The sequence below is a fragment of the Ammodytes marinus genome (genome assembly GCF_949987685.1).
Source record: "Ammodytes marinus genome assembly, chromosome: 6".
NCBI classification, from domain to species: Eukaryota; Metazoa; Chordata; class Actinopteri; order Uranoscopiformes; family Ammodytidae; genus Ammodytes; species Ammodytes marinus.
This window is the reverse complement of record NC_137235.1, coordinates 4,859,973-4,873,665: the sequence shown is the minus strand read 5'-3', so window position 1 is coordinate 4,873,665 and position 13,693 is coordinate 4,859,973. Positions and strand designations below refer to the sequence as shown.

Sequence of the window (13,693 nt, the reverse complement as noted above, 5' to 3'; positions counted from 1 at the left end):
TCACTTGTGTTACTTTTAATTTTGACTGGCACAATAGATAGTTTGCACTCATCACTACCGGCCCCAATGTGACCACATGCCTGAAGAGAGCTCACTATTTCTTCTGACGACTGCTCCCTTGGTTTGCCATTTTCTTCTCTTGTAATGTGGAGGAGTCCAGGGTGGTTTTTGTCACATACATTACAGATTAAACGCCTTTTGCAGTCTTTACTCATATGTCCTTTTATAAGACAGCCAAAACATATTCCTTTTTCCTTTAAGAAGCCAATTTTGTCTCTGTGTGGCCTTTTCTTCAGAGCATAGCATGATTCTAATGTGTGGCCACTTCGGTTACAAAAGAGACAAAGGCCTTGTGACTGGTTGGGGATTTTGGAGGTGAATTTTGGTTCAATGGTGTCAGTATGTGTTGCAAAACTACCTGTTGCTTTTAATTTCAAGGGGGGTTTTACTTTGCCTTTAGCTCTGTCGGTGGTTTGATCTTGAATGTTACCAAATACTGGATCAGTGGATATTCTGACTTGCTTTTCCAGGAATTTGACCAGATCCACTAGTGTTGCTCTACTGCTCCGCTTCTCCTGTAGCTCACAGACTATGCTTCTCCATCTTTCCCGCATTTTGTACGGAAGTTTCATGATTATTGCTTTTATATTTGAGCCAAGATTCAGTTCTTCCATGAAGTTCATTTCTTCCATTACATTGCAGCAACTTCTGAGGAATAAAGTGAATGTTTGCAATGCCTTTGGGTCTTCAGACTTGATGTTAGACCATGAGAGCGCCTTGTCAATATAAGCACTGGCAACTTTGTACTCATTACCATAATGTTCATGCAGCAGACTTTTTGCTTTAGGATATCCCCTCTGTTCACTCATAAGTTGGCAACTTCTCACAAGGTCTTGTGCCGGACCTTTAGTGTACTGTTGGAGGAAATGCAGCCTGTCTCTGTTGTTATCAGTTTTAGACTCAATAGCATGTTCGAATGACAGTATAAAAGACTGGAACTGTAATACGTCACCATCAAAAATAGCAATGTCTTTTTGGGGCAATAAGGAGAGTTGTTGCTGTCTAACAAGAACACTGGTTATATCATTTTGCCTTTGGAGAATACTGCATACATTACTTTCGCCATCCTGTGATTGTGTTGTAGTCTGCATACTTTGGGTTTGTTGGGGAGAGGAGGTCTGTATACCTTGGGTTTGTTGGGGAGAGGAAAGTACTTGGGTTACAGGGCTCATATTTTGTGTTGGAGTTATCTCATAGTCCCAACCAGCTGTTTGAGTTGAGATATGAGGTCTACTGAGCAGGATGGGAGGTTGGAATTTAACTCCTGGCTTTGGACGCACACTTGGCATTTCATCAATGGGCTCTTGCACTGTGTCACTCGCAAGAAGGTCCATTCCTTTGGGTCCATACCTGTCAACCATGCCGTCATAATAAGCATTCATGCCATCCATTGAAGTTGAGTCTATTTGTTCCCCTGCAGATTTAAACACAGTGAGCTTTGCTGTTGTAGCTGCTAATTCTGTGTGCAACTCAAGTGTCTCTCTTCGTTTCCTTAATTGTTCCTTTTGCGCATTCAATGCTTCCTTTTGCGCATTCAATGCTTCCTCCTTTTCCTCCAGAGCATGCTTTTGCTTCAGTGCTTGAATTCTTGTTTGAATAGCTGCCTTTTCAGCTTCAGCTCTAATCCTAGCTGATGATGTGGAGGATGTGGCTGAGCGACTTGACCTGCAACTTAACACTGCAGAGATACTGTCCTCGGGTGCCACATTATCAACATTTATTCCAATACTGTCTTGATCAATTTCACCTTGGCTGATAGCATTTTTCCATTGTGTCACAGATGCCATGAATGCGGTCATATCAGCCACTTTTAACACATACCACTTCTCAGTATCCACTTTGCATTCTTCCCTTGACAATAGAAGCTGGTACGCTGTATGAGTGTTATTAAACTCTTCAACAAGTTGTCCATATTTTGTCATATTTTCAGTGACCTCTTCTAGGTTTGAAATGTCTGTCATCAATTCATGTATAATGTTCATTCGTCTTGTAACTTGGCACAGTTTAGACTTTCTTCTTGTAAGTAGTTTGGAAGCTACTAATTCTAATGGGCCTTTTTCAAAAGATCCAAGGACATCCTTTTGGACATCATCCTCTGGCTGAGAAGCCATTTTGTCAGATTCTTCAGCCATGTTTAACATATAACATAAGTGACTCTTCTTTTTTCACAGGAACACAAGGCTAGAAATCAAAGAATTAAGGTCCTTACTCATTTAACATTCCTTTGTTTGTTCCAGTCAACTTCATCCATTTCAAAAGGCTCCACTCCAATAGCAGACTTTCAATCCTGAAGTTTCCATTATGCTTTCCAATGCACAGTTACATTTTCCAATTCCACAGTTTAAATGAGCAGAATAGTCCTTCCTTTCAATCCTTTGTTCTACATACCACTCCTTGGCTACTGGGCCTCATGCTGGTTCCTCATGGAGCAGAGATCCTTTGTTCCTTTCTCCATGTCCAGGTTTCCATTAATCCATTTAGTGGCAAAGTTTTCTACCTTTGTAGTGACATTTCTTCTAGTTTTGTTGGTTCCAATAAACATCACTGGTGACTGACTGCAGACTAGATTCTGACAAGATTTAATCCAAAAAATATAATGTCCAGAGGTATTGTTGAGTTGCAGAGGTGGGCAGAGTAGCCAAAAAATTTACTCAAGTAAAAGTAAGTTACTTTAAGATTAGAATTACTCAAGTAGAAGTAAAAGTACTCATAGAAATTATTACTCGAGTAAGAGTAAAAAAGTATGCAGTGAAAAGACTACTCAAGTACTCAAGAGTACAAGTAGGCCTACTGAATTACTCCGGATTTATTTTTTAAATATACAGAGCAACACAAACGGTACAGAATAGACACGAACATAATATAAAACAGCAATGTTCAAATAAAGATATGTTAAATAACATAATTTTAAATAAAACAATAAATAAGGTATTTAAAAATCAAATGAATAACCCTTGAACTCAAACAATAATAAATTAATTATCTGCCAAATTAAATACATCACCCTTCAAATAAAATGATAATAAATTAGGCTTGTCCAAAATTATATTAATTAAAACCAATACACTTATAACACTGTTGCAATTGTTTTTAAAACAAATTCCTACAATATGTCACTGGCCCTGAGAAAATTATCTAGGTTGTGTTTAGCCCCAAAAATATAAAACACACAAAATTAAACTTTGTTACACATCAAAACCTGCTGGCACACTCACTTAACGTATGAAACTACAGAGTGGCTGAACAAAGAGACCACTCTCAGACTCTCACACAGCCAGACTGGGGCATGCGAAGTGAGTAGGCTACAGGGAGAACAGGACATGTGTCAAAGAAGAACAGTTTCTCTGTAATTGCGAGTGTGTGGGAGTCTGTGTCACTGTGATTGTGAGTGTGTGATTGTTATTTTGTGAGTTAGTGTGATTGAGAGCTTGCGAGTGTGTGAGTTTGTATTTGAGGCCAGGGGTGTGGCTATTGCTCCTCGGAATCAGCGGTTTCTTCCATTTTCTCGACTCACCCAGATAGTCGGTAAAATATGCGTTTAACCTACATGGCACGGCCACGGACACAACATCGGTGCGGAACATGCGGACATTGTTGAGCCCTATGACAACATGACAACACTTGTCATTTGACTGAAGTGGCTGCATTTGATTGGCAAGCTTTTGTAATGTGGTTTTTATTGGTTGAAATAGTCACGTGATAGAGATGTTGGCTGAAGACGTCCCCGGGCCCGGGGAGAGAAATCATGAGAGAAATAGCTCTCGCATGTAATAAATAAAATATATAAAAAAATAAGGTAACGACCGTCACGTAGCCAAATGGAACGGCGTAAAAGTACCGTTCTTTCTTCAAATATTTACTCAAGTAAAAGTAAAAGTATGTTGCAATAAAACTACTCCTAAAATTACAATTTATTCAAAAAGTTACTCAAGTATTTGTAACGGAGTAAATGTAGCGCGTTACGACCCACCTCTGTTGAGTTGGCAAAAAAGTATAGGTTTTATTTTGTACAAAAATCAAAGAAAACTAACAAACAAAAGAGCAGGATGTGGACTAAGACATTCTTCTTATTTCTTTCTTTCTTTCTTTCTTTCTTTCTTTCTTTCTTTCTTTCTTTCTTTCTTGTAGAAAACTTTTTGCTGGTCTAATCAGCCACACCTGGCATCTGCCCATCTGGCTTATATAGGCCTACCTATAGGCACTCAAGACCTGTAGAGGTCGCCAAAAAACAAATATTGCACACAAGATATGAATAAACAGAATATGGCTCCTACAGTGTTTTTTTTTAAAAGGTCCCATATTATGCACTCGTCTGTCAATTGTATATGGTCTAAGTAGTCCCTAACACTTATTTGTTTAGTTGTTTGCTGGAAAACATGTTCAGATCATGTATTGTAGCATTCAAAAACCATTAATACATACGGTATATAATATTTACTAGAAAGCTAACACATAATAGTCTTGTGCTTACCTGTTCTATGGAAGTTCTCAGTGAGGAAAGCAGCCTTGACAGGAGAGGGGCTGCGGGCGTCCCCCAGGGTCCCTGTGCCCAGCTGCCCGTGGCTGTTACAACCAAACGCATACACCACTCCAGAGGACGGCACAAACGCCAACGTGTGGTGCCTGACAAACAGACAGATGTAGGAATAATTACAGTTGAATGTACTGTTGGATTTCAATCAATTTAATGACTCTGCCGTCAATGTGTGATCTTTAAATCTTATTTGTAGATGAGAAAGGTGTTCAATATAGTATTCAGTTGCATTTTGGGGGAAACACTACAAATTCATTTCAGGCATATGCTGTATAATGATACGGCCTCAGGAAAACCTCAAAAATGACAAAATATCATTTCACAAATTTTTTATGGTGGGTAATATAATGACGGATCAAGGACGCATTCTAATAGTTCACGGTCTAATATCGTCATATCGCACACCCCTCCCATAGAGGTTTATCAACTGTTTTCTGACACAGTCTAAACAGAGTCCATGTTTCTCAACAAAGGCGGACGCTTGTCTCTCTGCTCCCTCCCAAGGCCCTTATCTCTCTTCTCTGCTTCTGCTCTTTGTCTGAATCCATCAGAGCCTCTCTCTGCACTTCTCTCCGAAACCTAAAATCATGGTCTCAAGCTGGTCTCACAACGCAATTGATCAAATTTTCCCGTCGAGAAAACCGGGCAAAGGAGAGCCCGCCTGCCCTGACGGAACGTTTGCAGCCGGATACGCGATGGACTCCTGGGGGGACTGGAGACCTGTGTGTCTCTCCATACTCTCCGTCGAGGATGTTGAAGACATCTACATGATTGGGATCATGATAACATGCCTCCTGCTGCTTGGAGTTTGCGGGTTCCTGTTCTATCGCAAAGTTTGGAAGGCGATGGCAGCATGTTCGGCTGAGGAGCTGCCCGTCATTGGTGAATTTTGCCGGGCTGCCAACACTCAGACTCAAGCGATACGCGAAATGAGTCGCAAACTGGAACGAATTGCTGGACTTCTTCGCAAGATGGATGCCATTCTGAAGAAGTTGGACAGGCCGTGCAAGGCTTAAAGGGGCCACCGAAATTCAGAGTACCAGAGAGAATTAAGGCAGACAGAAAATTGCAGAGTCGGCCTGACCCAAACAATCGTTATCTTCATTCGCCTCCCCCACATCGGCCTTGGAAGGCTGATATCTCTCCACTCTCCTGGATGTTATGCAGACAGAAGCTATGCTATGTTATTGGTCACTGTCAGGTTGTAATGTAACTGGTAATTTTGTTGCTCTGTTCTTGTGACATGTGCAATGACAATAAAGTCTAATTGATTGATTGATTGATTGATTTATTGCTTCACACAGAGAGAAATGTATGTTGTACCTTCCACAGGTGATCTGGGACACCTCAGAGCCCATCAGTTCCATCACTCGCCGTGGTAACAGTTCATTGTTGGTGGTGCAGTGACCCAGCTGACCCCACGAGCCGTCGCCAAACGTAAACAAACCGCCGTCCTGCCAGAGAGAAGGCACACAATTCATCTTGTGTGTGTTTTTTTAAGACTCTTCTTATTCTTAGCACAATAACACAGGATCACACATAATGCCTGTGGGTCCCTCAGTGGAAGAGGTTTAGTAAGGGGTTAGGCAGTCTGGCTGGAGCATGATTTATATTTTGTCTGCACAATATAGGTCATCTCGGTTGATATATACAATGCTACATGCACCAAGTAGTGAGTCACTGAACAGCAACAATAATAGTGTATTTGTATAGCATCTGTAAAGGGCAGACATCACAAATACACAAAATATAATTAAAAGAATAAACCAGCTGACAATAAATGAATACCCAGCTAAAATACAGAAAACATTTAAATAAAAATATAAAAATAACATTAATATAGATGAAACACACTAAGTAAAAGCCATTCTAAAAAGGTGGATGTTTTGCTGTTTAGAAAAATGTCCACGGACTACAGTCTCATAAATACAATCTACAATACTACTTCTCGTATGACTAAAATCACTAAGATCCCTTCATGGATATCCGTACCTTTGTGAGGGCTGCTGTGTGCTCATCTCCACAGCTGATGTGAACCACTTTCTGAGATCTCAGGAACTTGATGTGACACGGGACCGAGCGATCTGAGGGAAAGGAAACAAGAACGAGGAAGTAACGTCACGCTGCTCTGCAATGCTGATGTTTTCATGTCTTTACAAATGAGTGGGGAGACATGTAGTCGCAGAAAACCGCCAATTTCTTTATCCAATTAGGTTGTTTTTTTTATTAATCATGTCAAGTTAAAAAATGTTTTATTAAAGATACAAAAGAGGTTGTGTATGAAATGCTTCGATATTAGTCTCTCCTCCAATATGGCAGCCGATATCCATTTGAAACCACATTTCAAAACCCACTTCCTGTACAGCACTGAGGCAAAGTCAACAGTTCACAAATATAGTGACTTTGTTCCAAAGAGCGTTGTCTACAATTTCCAGTAAACTGACACCTCTGCTTGTGTATTTCCCACATTTTAACTTCTCTTTTCCAGTTGCAAAAAAGTGCCATCCTACACTATTCTAGATCACAAACTATAAAACATCCTTTTATCTATATTTTTAATGGCAGCATCTTGGTCGTTTTCCATCCAGTTGCTTGCTTCATTACCTTGTCTGTCATTGAGCCCCAGTTGTCCTGCTTTGTTCTTGCCCCATCCGAACACGGCCCCGGACAGGGAGAGGGCGAAGCTGTGGTCTCCCCCGGCGCTGATCTGAGCCAGAGGGATGCCAGCCAGAGACTTGAGGGGCACAGGGGACAGTTTACTGGGCTCGCCTGGTCCCAGACCCAACTGACCACTGCTATTCTGACCCCAAGTGAACAGCTGGCCGTCTGGGAGGGACAGGACAGGGAAGTTGAAAAAGTGGAAAAATTAGTATTTATATATTTTTTATCTTTTTCATTTCTGATACTTAAACTGTATAATTTGTTCAAATCAAATCAGTTTTATTTGTATAGCCCAGAATCACAAATTTACATCTGCCTCAGTGGGCTTCACATTGCATACAATATAACAAACAGTAAAACGTAAAATATATAAAAGTGAAAATAGTGTGGATGCAGGACTTTGTTTTATAGTAAATCTGTAAAGCATTTTGAGTTGCCTTTGTGAACGAAATGGGCTTTACAAATAAAGGTGCCTTGCCTTTCTTTGACTTACACCGATAACTGCAAGCACATGCAAATATATAAATATAAATATATCTGTTGAATCGTTTTTATGCACCACAGTGATGGAGCCAAATAGAAGAACAACACAGATTTCTAACATAACTAGGGACGGTCTCTCTCTCTCTCTTTTATCAGTCTGTTTTTCTACATCTTTATCGAATAAAGCCCCAAAATAACAAGAACAAGAAAAGGTTGCTAGGCAATTCATAGAGCTTATGCCTTTAAATTAGGACATACAGTAGATGGATAGAAGATATGACAGTGTTGTTGTATGAAGATATATCCCACCTCTAGTGAGTGCAATGCAGTGCTGATTCCCACACATTACTTGAGAAATCTGATGGTCACACAGCCTCTTGACCAACCTAGAAGAAAAAAGAAAATACTAAATAATTAGTTTATCATTTAAATAAATACATGTCTGACCAGGCTACTCATTGGCTACTCTAGACACATTGCTAGTAATCCACATAATACAGTTAGACCCATGTTTAGTACTTTTCATCAGTTTTCGAGCGGTTTCGTTTAATGCTAAAAATGGAAACAGCTCAAGTTCAGACTTGTCTCTGAGCTTCACTGAAATGCCTTGTCATAACAGGCAATAACATGTTTCACTATCAAACAGAAGGCAATTCACTGCATCCGAGAAGGTAAATAAATTAATAAATGATTCCTATTTATTTAGTAAAGAATACCTCATAGCATGGTTATGTTCTGTGCTTTCGACCCTAAAAGCTGAACCCTGTCGTCTGTGTTGACTGCCCGCAACCCGAGTGCCCTTACCCCTCCGTAATACCCATTTAAAAGTCATTTATTTCTTGTAGCCTGTTTCTTTTATTGTCCTGTCAGGCTAAATGTATTAATTCCTCTACAGCGTGCTATCAGTCACCTTGGGATCCTAACAGCGGTCTCTGTGTTCCCCAGGCCGAGCTGTCCTCCTTCACAGGCTCCCCACGCAAACACCTGGCCCTGCTCGTTCACCGCCATGCAGTGGGCCCGGCCGCAGGAAACCATGGTGATCTTCTGAGTGTCCAGAGCTCCTACCAGCTCTGTGGAGAGAGAGGTGGAGAGGAGAGCTGGTTAAATGGAGGCAAGTTCATGATTAAAAAGAGAAAAGTAGGTAGAGATGTCAATTTTTTTCCCGTTAAAAGGTTTTTTTACTGTGAGTTTTTTTCTCGGCCAAGCTTAAGGGTCTAAGGGCAGAGGGTGTCATACTGTACAGAATGTGAAGCCTACTGAGGAAAATGTCTATTTGTGATATTGGGCTATACAAATAAAACTGATTTGATTTGAGAGTGCAGGCCAGGGGGGCTAGGTACTTTTGTTAATACTTATTTTCAAGCTACAACGTATGTTGAAACTAGCCTGTCCTGTGATTGTCGTAGTGTTTTGATTTAGAAAGTAAAACAGACAGAGGTATTTATTGTTATTGTTAAAACGGAATGCCTCCCTTACGCTTTCATTGACCCAACCCATGGAAGGCATTTAGCATTAGCATTTGATCCAACCTTTTGGATCGCTCAAAGAAGTGACTTTCTCTTTGAATTAAGATAAGATAAAACTTTGTCCGTCACAAATGACACAAATACATCTTTAGGGCAGGCTCAAATGACATTAGATACAGGTACGACAAAAATAGTCCAAAAACATTGACAATACAAACAATAACTGTGTTGATCAGATAATGTGCAGTTCATGGGAAAGTTAAGCTGGTTTAGACATGCTACAGTCGCTTGGAAAACGAAATACAAAATAAAACTGATACTGCGGTTTCATTAGAGCGCATAAAACACTGAATAAGAGCATTATGTTATTAAAAAGCTATTATTCAAGTAACTAAACCTTCCTGACGAAGGCCTACATACCTAAACATTATAAAAATGAAGTCAGTGCTTTTACTGTGTGATATCATCCAGGAAGTTCCCATCCTACAAACGTTCCAGCTAGTTTTATTTTTCATTGTTGGAATGCAGGAACCTTGTGTTAAACAGGTCTATCTATATTTGCTCAGGTTCCAGGGAATTCTTTTGTTTCATTTGTTCATTGTTGTTATAGCTTCACCCACAGGCCAAAACAAAGTAACACACCACACAAAATTCTCTACGCAGACACTAGCAAGGACACACCACAGTCTTTCACTATCACTTCTCAAGATGTGAGAGTGTTTTATAGACGATGTCCTAGGAACAGCATCGTGGCAAGTTGCGACATCTCAGAAATGGAGGCATTTTTAGAACATACTTGTATACACACAAATAATGTGCCCAGTTTGCTGTGAATTTAAACACATCATATGTAAAATACAACTAAATCCTTTATTGTGAAGTGTTAAAGGTACAGTGTGGAATATCAGAGTATTTAGCTGATTCTAGTGGTGAGATTCTAGATAGCAACACTCCCTTGCTAACCCCTCCCTTTGAGCGAATTTACAGAAGCTACGGTGGCCTTCAAGGACAAGAAGCTGGTTACTAAAGATGGCTACATCTAGTCCTGCCTCAAGTCTTTCCACAATATCAAGTGATGAGGTGAAGATGTATTTAGTTATTTATTCTTTAATACTTCTTCTTGGTCTTCCAACAGGTGCATTTCCCCAGGACGCCCACTATATATAATAAGGCGCAAGGACATTAAATTTGTCTGTTCTGTGCTACCGTAGAAACATGGCTGTGCAACATGGCGGCACCCCCTGCTCCCATGTAGATATAAAGGGCTCAAAAAGCGATTATACAGTAATTAAAACATACTTATGAATATTCAAACGTATTATATTCCACTGTTCTGAGAAATGCTAATACATTCTACACACTGAACCTTTAAATGGATGATGACTTTCCACACACACCTCTACAGAAAGCAGTGCTGCAGTGTGTTGCAACAAACAAAAATTTGACCTAACTAACCAAATGTCACCTTACCTGGGGAAGTCCCTGTCTTGTCCTGGCCCAGCTGTCCACAGCTGTTAGAACCACATGTGTACACACTCCCATCATGCAACAGGAAGAGGGAGTGTTGTCCTCCACAGACGACCTCTTTCAATCCTCGCCCGCTGAATAACTGACAGTTCCTGGGCTCAGACATGGGGTTCCTCTCCACACCAATACCCAACTGTCCATCCCGTGCATTGCCCCAACACAGCATGGTGGAGACGGGGCGGAGAGGGGGATGAGAACTGATATATGAAGAGGTGGAGAGAGAGAGAAGGACGGATGGAGGAAGACTAAGAAATATTCAGGCTTGAGAGCAGCCTCGCTTTCTCCTCTTCATGTTAATTCCAACCCTAAAAGAAGAAGAAAAATTAAGTTATTATGATATCAATCAATCTTTTATCTTTCTCTAGGCCTATATCGTTTTTTTTTTTTTTAAAGACTTTTTTGGGCATTTTTATGCTTCATTGATAGTGTAGACTCAGTAGAGACAGAGTTGAAATGGGGCAGAGAGGGGAGTGACATGCAGAGAACGACCACGGGCTGGAATCAAACCCGGGTCCGCTGCTGGCCGAGGCCCATGAGGGGGACGCCCTACCAACTGAGCTAAGGGCGCCCCCTTGTTTTTTTTTAACTGTATGCTTTGTTGTTTGATTGATGTATTATTGAAAATCTGTAAAGCACTTTGAGGTGCCTTTGTGTATGAAATGTGCTATACAAAACAATAAAGTTGCCTTGCCTTCTTCAGATTACTGTGATCCACGTGTGAAATATACTGGTTCTTTTAAAGGTGCAGTGTGTAATATGACATCATCAAGTAAGTTCTAGAAAGTTCTAGAATGCAACGCTCCCAGGGTAACCCCACCCCTTTTGCATAATAACAGAAGCGACGGTGGCCTTCAAGGACAAGAACAATTCTAAATTTTAAACAATTTACCTGATGACATTCCAACTATGACACTTCCAAAATGGCAATGACAAGGCCTTGGTCCAAAGTATGGAGAAATATGGACATATATGAGACCCTTTCTAAAGGAAAAAAATAATAATTCTAAAAAAATAAAAAATAATTATAATATCCATAAATACGTTTAATTTAGTGCATAATAGCTATGCACTAAATTAAACGTATTTATGGATATTATAATTATTTTCTACAAAATCTGCTAGGAAATAAAACCCAAAATTCTCCACACTGCAGGTTTAAGAATGGAGCAAAGATCCTCCCTCTTTATCCATGTGGCTAAAAAGGAACTTTCCATGTATATGGGTTCAGAGAAGATTATGTTTAATCTTGGAAGAAACCCCTTTATGACAAAGCCGCCTGTGTAATGATTCACAGTCTGGAGTTGATACGGACGGACAACAAAATGATATCTGATTTAGTCTTCTTGTGAGTGTTAAGACACTGTTTGAAATAATGTGTAAAACCCATTTTTATTTTCTGCTGATACCATTACCTGCATTATGGTCCTTGTCTATGGTTAGGAGGGACTCAATAAATGGGATTTTTCACTGGTTTTGTTTTATATTTTTTATATTTCTGCTTTTATACTTTCGCCTTTGATATTTCTTTATATGCCTTCTACTGTAAACTACCCTGTGTTTAAGGAATAGTCAATAAATCCATTGTTAAAAAGAATAAAGAATGAAGTGAGGCTGAGATTATGTGTGGGCGTGAGTGAGCGGTATGATAAAGGAACAGCCAGTGTGTTTAAATAAACCCTGTCAGTGTAATCCTGGTTTAAGCAGCTCCGAGCATGTCCTGCCTTACTGTCAATCCACATGCAATGCAGGCACGTTACTGAGCGAGGGTAGTAAACCAACGGGCACGGAACATCATAACAAACACTGAGAGATACAATTTGAACACAAAATAAGACACGTAGAGGTAGGGGGTGACACTCAATAAATTCATACCAAGGACAACCACAGCAACACCACATATCTGAACACAATTTGATCACTTTTATATCCATAGGATCATGCCATGCTTCCAATTATTTTTGGAGATTTTAAATAGCGTTGAGACGTTTGAAAGATTGATTTAAGATATGGGCATACCAATTAGGGCTCTATTTTTAGATTAAGTTATCCAATGCCTTTTAAGACTAAGAATCTATCTGCATCTAATCTGTAATGAATCAGGCTAGGAACTCTGACATTAGCATCCATTGCAGTATTCACCTATGTTGTTTAGCTGTGGTCTGGACCTTTTAAATTAATGATCCAGCTTCATCTCATGTGTTATAGGTCACGTTAGCTTGATATTGTTGGGGAGAAGAAGTAAAGAGGAGTGGCCACGGAGTGAGTCTCCCTCTGCCATATGTGCACATGACTGACTCAGTGTTGAGGCTGTAGCTACATATCTGCCCTGTCATTACCTGGTTAAACAGCTCACTAACGTAGCTAAAACAGACCCACGCGATCTGTTATAGTTAATAATTAGCTCATTAACCTTAGCAAAGCAAAGCTATAGCATCGCTGACTGTCAATCCTGTCGCTAAAAAACAACGACAAATAGCAGAAATACCTAATTTAACCGATGTCTAGATTACATGTAAAACGGTATTATAATACAGCTGGTACGTAGCAAATTATAAAAGGGTTTTTACCTGGGCAGATGCACGCTGAATTTGGGCGTCTTGGGTCTCGGATCAGCTCAGGAAACAAACTAGGAAGTGCCACCGCGGCTACGTCACCGAACCTTAACGGCAGGAAGGCTGTGATTGGTCGAAACATCAGGAAGTGCAGGTGTTACAGCAATTCTGTCATCCATTACATTACATGACTAGAGGATTATTGATATCAATTCACACACACACGCGCACGCACACACACACACACACACACACGCACACACACACACGCACACACACACACACACACACACACACACACACACACACACACACACACTACATGTCCCCTTGCAAACCTTTCTATCCTGCTCGTATGACACACTTTGTTTTGATAGCAGCTATTTCAGAATGGTGACTCAACATGGGGG

At 40.3% G+C, this 13,693-nt stretch overlaps 1 protein-coding gene across 1 annotated transcript in view; it reads right to left on the bottom strand.

Moving 5' to 3' along the window:
• The window catches only part of herc3 (HECT and RLD domain containing E3 ubiquitin protein ligase 3), a 35,932-nt gene extending 22,571 nt beyond the window's left edge, over positions 1-13,361 (bottom strand). The window contains exons 1-8 of the mRNA XM_080029570.1: positions 13,299-13,361; positions 10,675-11,036; positions 8,649-8,808; positions 8,048-8,124; positions 7,199-7,420; positions 6,587-6,678; positions 5,918-6,048; positions 4,532-4,683 (exon numbers count right to left, since the gene is read on the bottom strand). Coding sequence (XP_079885696.1) covers positions 4,532-4,683; positions 5,918-6,048; positions 6,587-6,678; positions 7,199-7,420; positions 8,048-8,124; positions 8,649-8,808; positions 10,675-10,897 — 1,057 coding nt within the window. The 5' untranslated portion in view covers positions 10,898-11,036; positions 13,299-13,361. The remainder of the gene's footprint in view (positions 1-4,531; positions 4,684-5,917; positions 6,049-6,586; positions 6,679-7,198; positions 7,421-8,047; positions 8,125-8,648; positions 8,809-10,674; positions 11,037-13,298) is intronic.
• Positions 13,362-13,693: the final 332 nt, after the last annotated feature.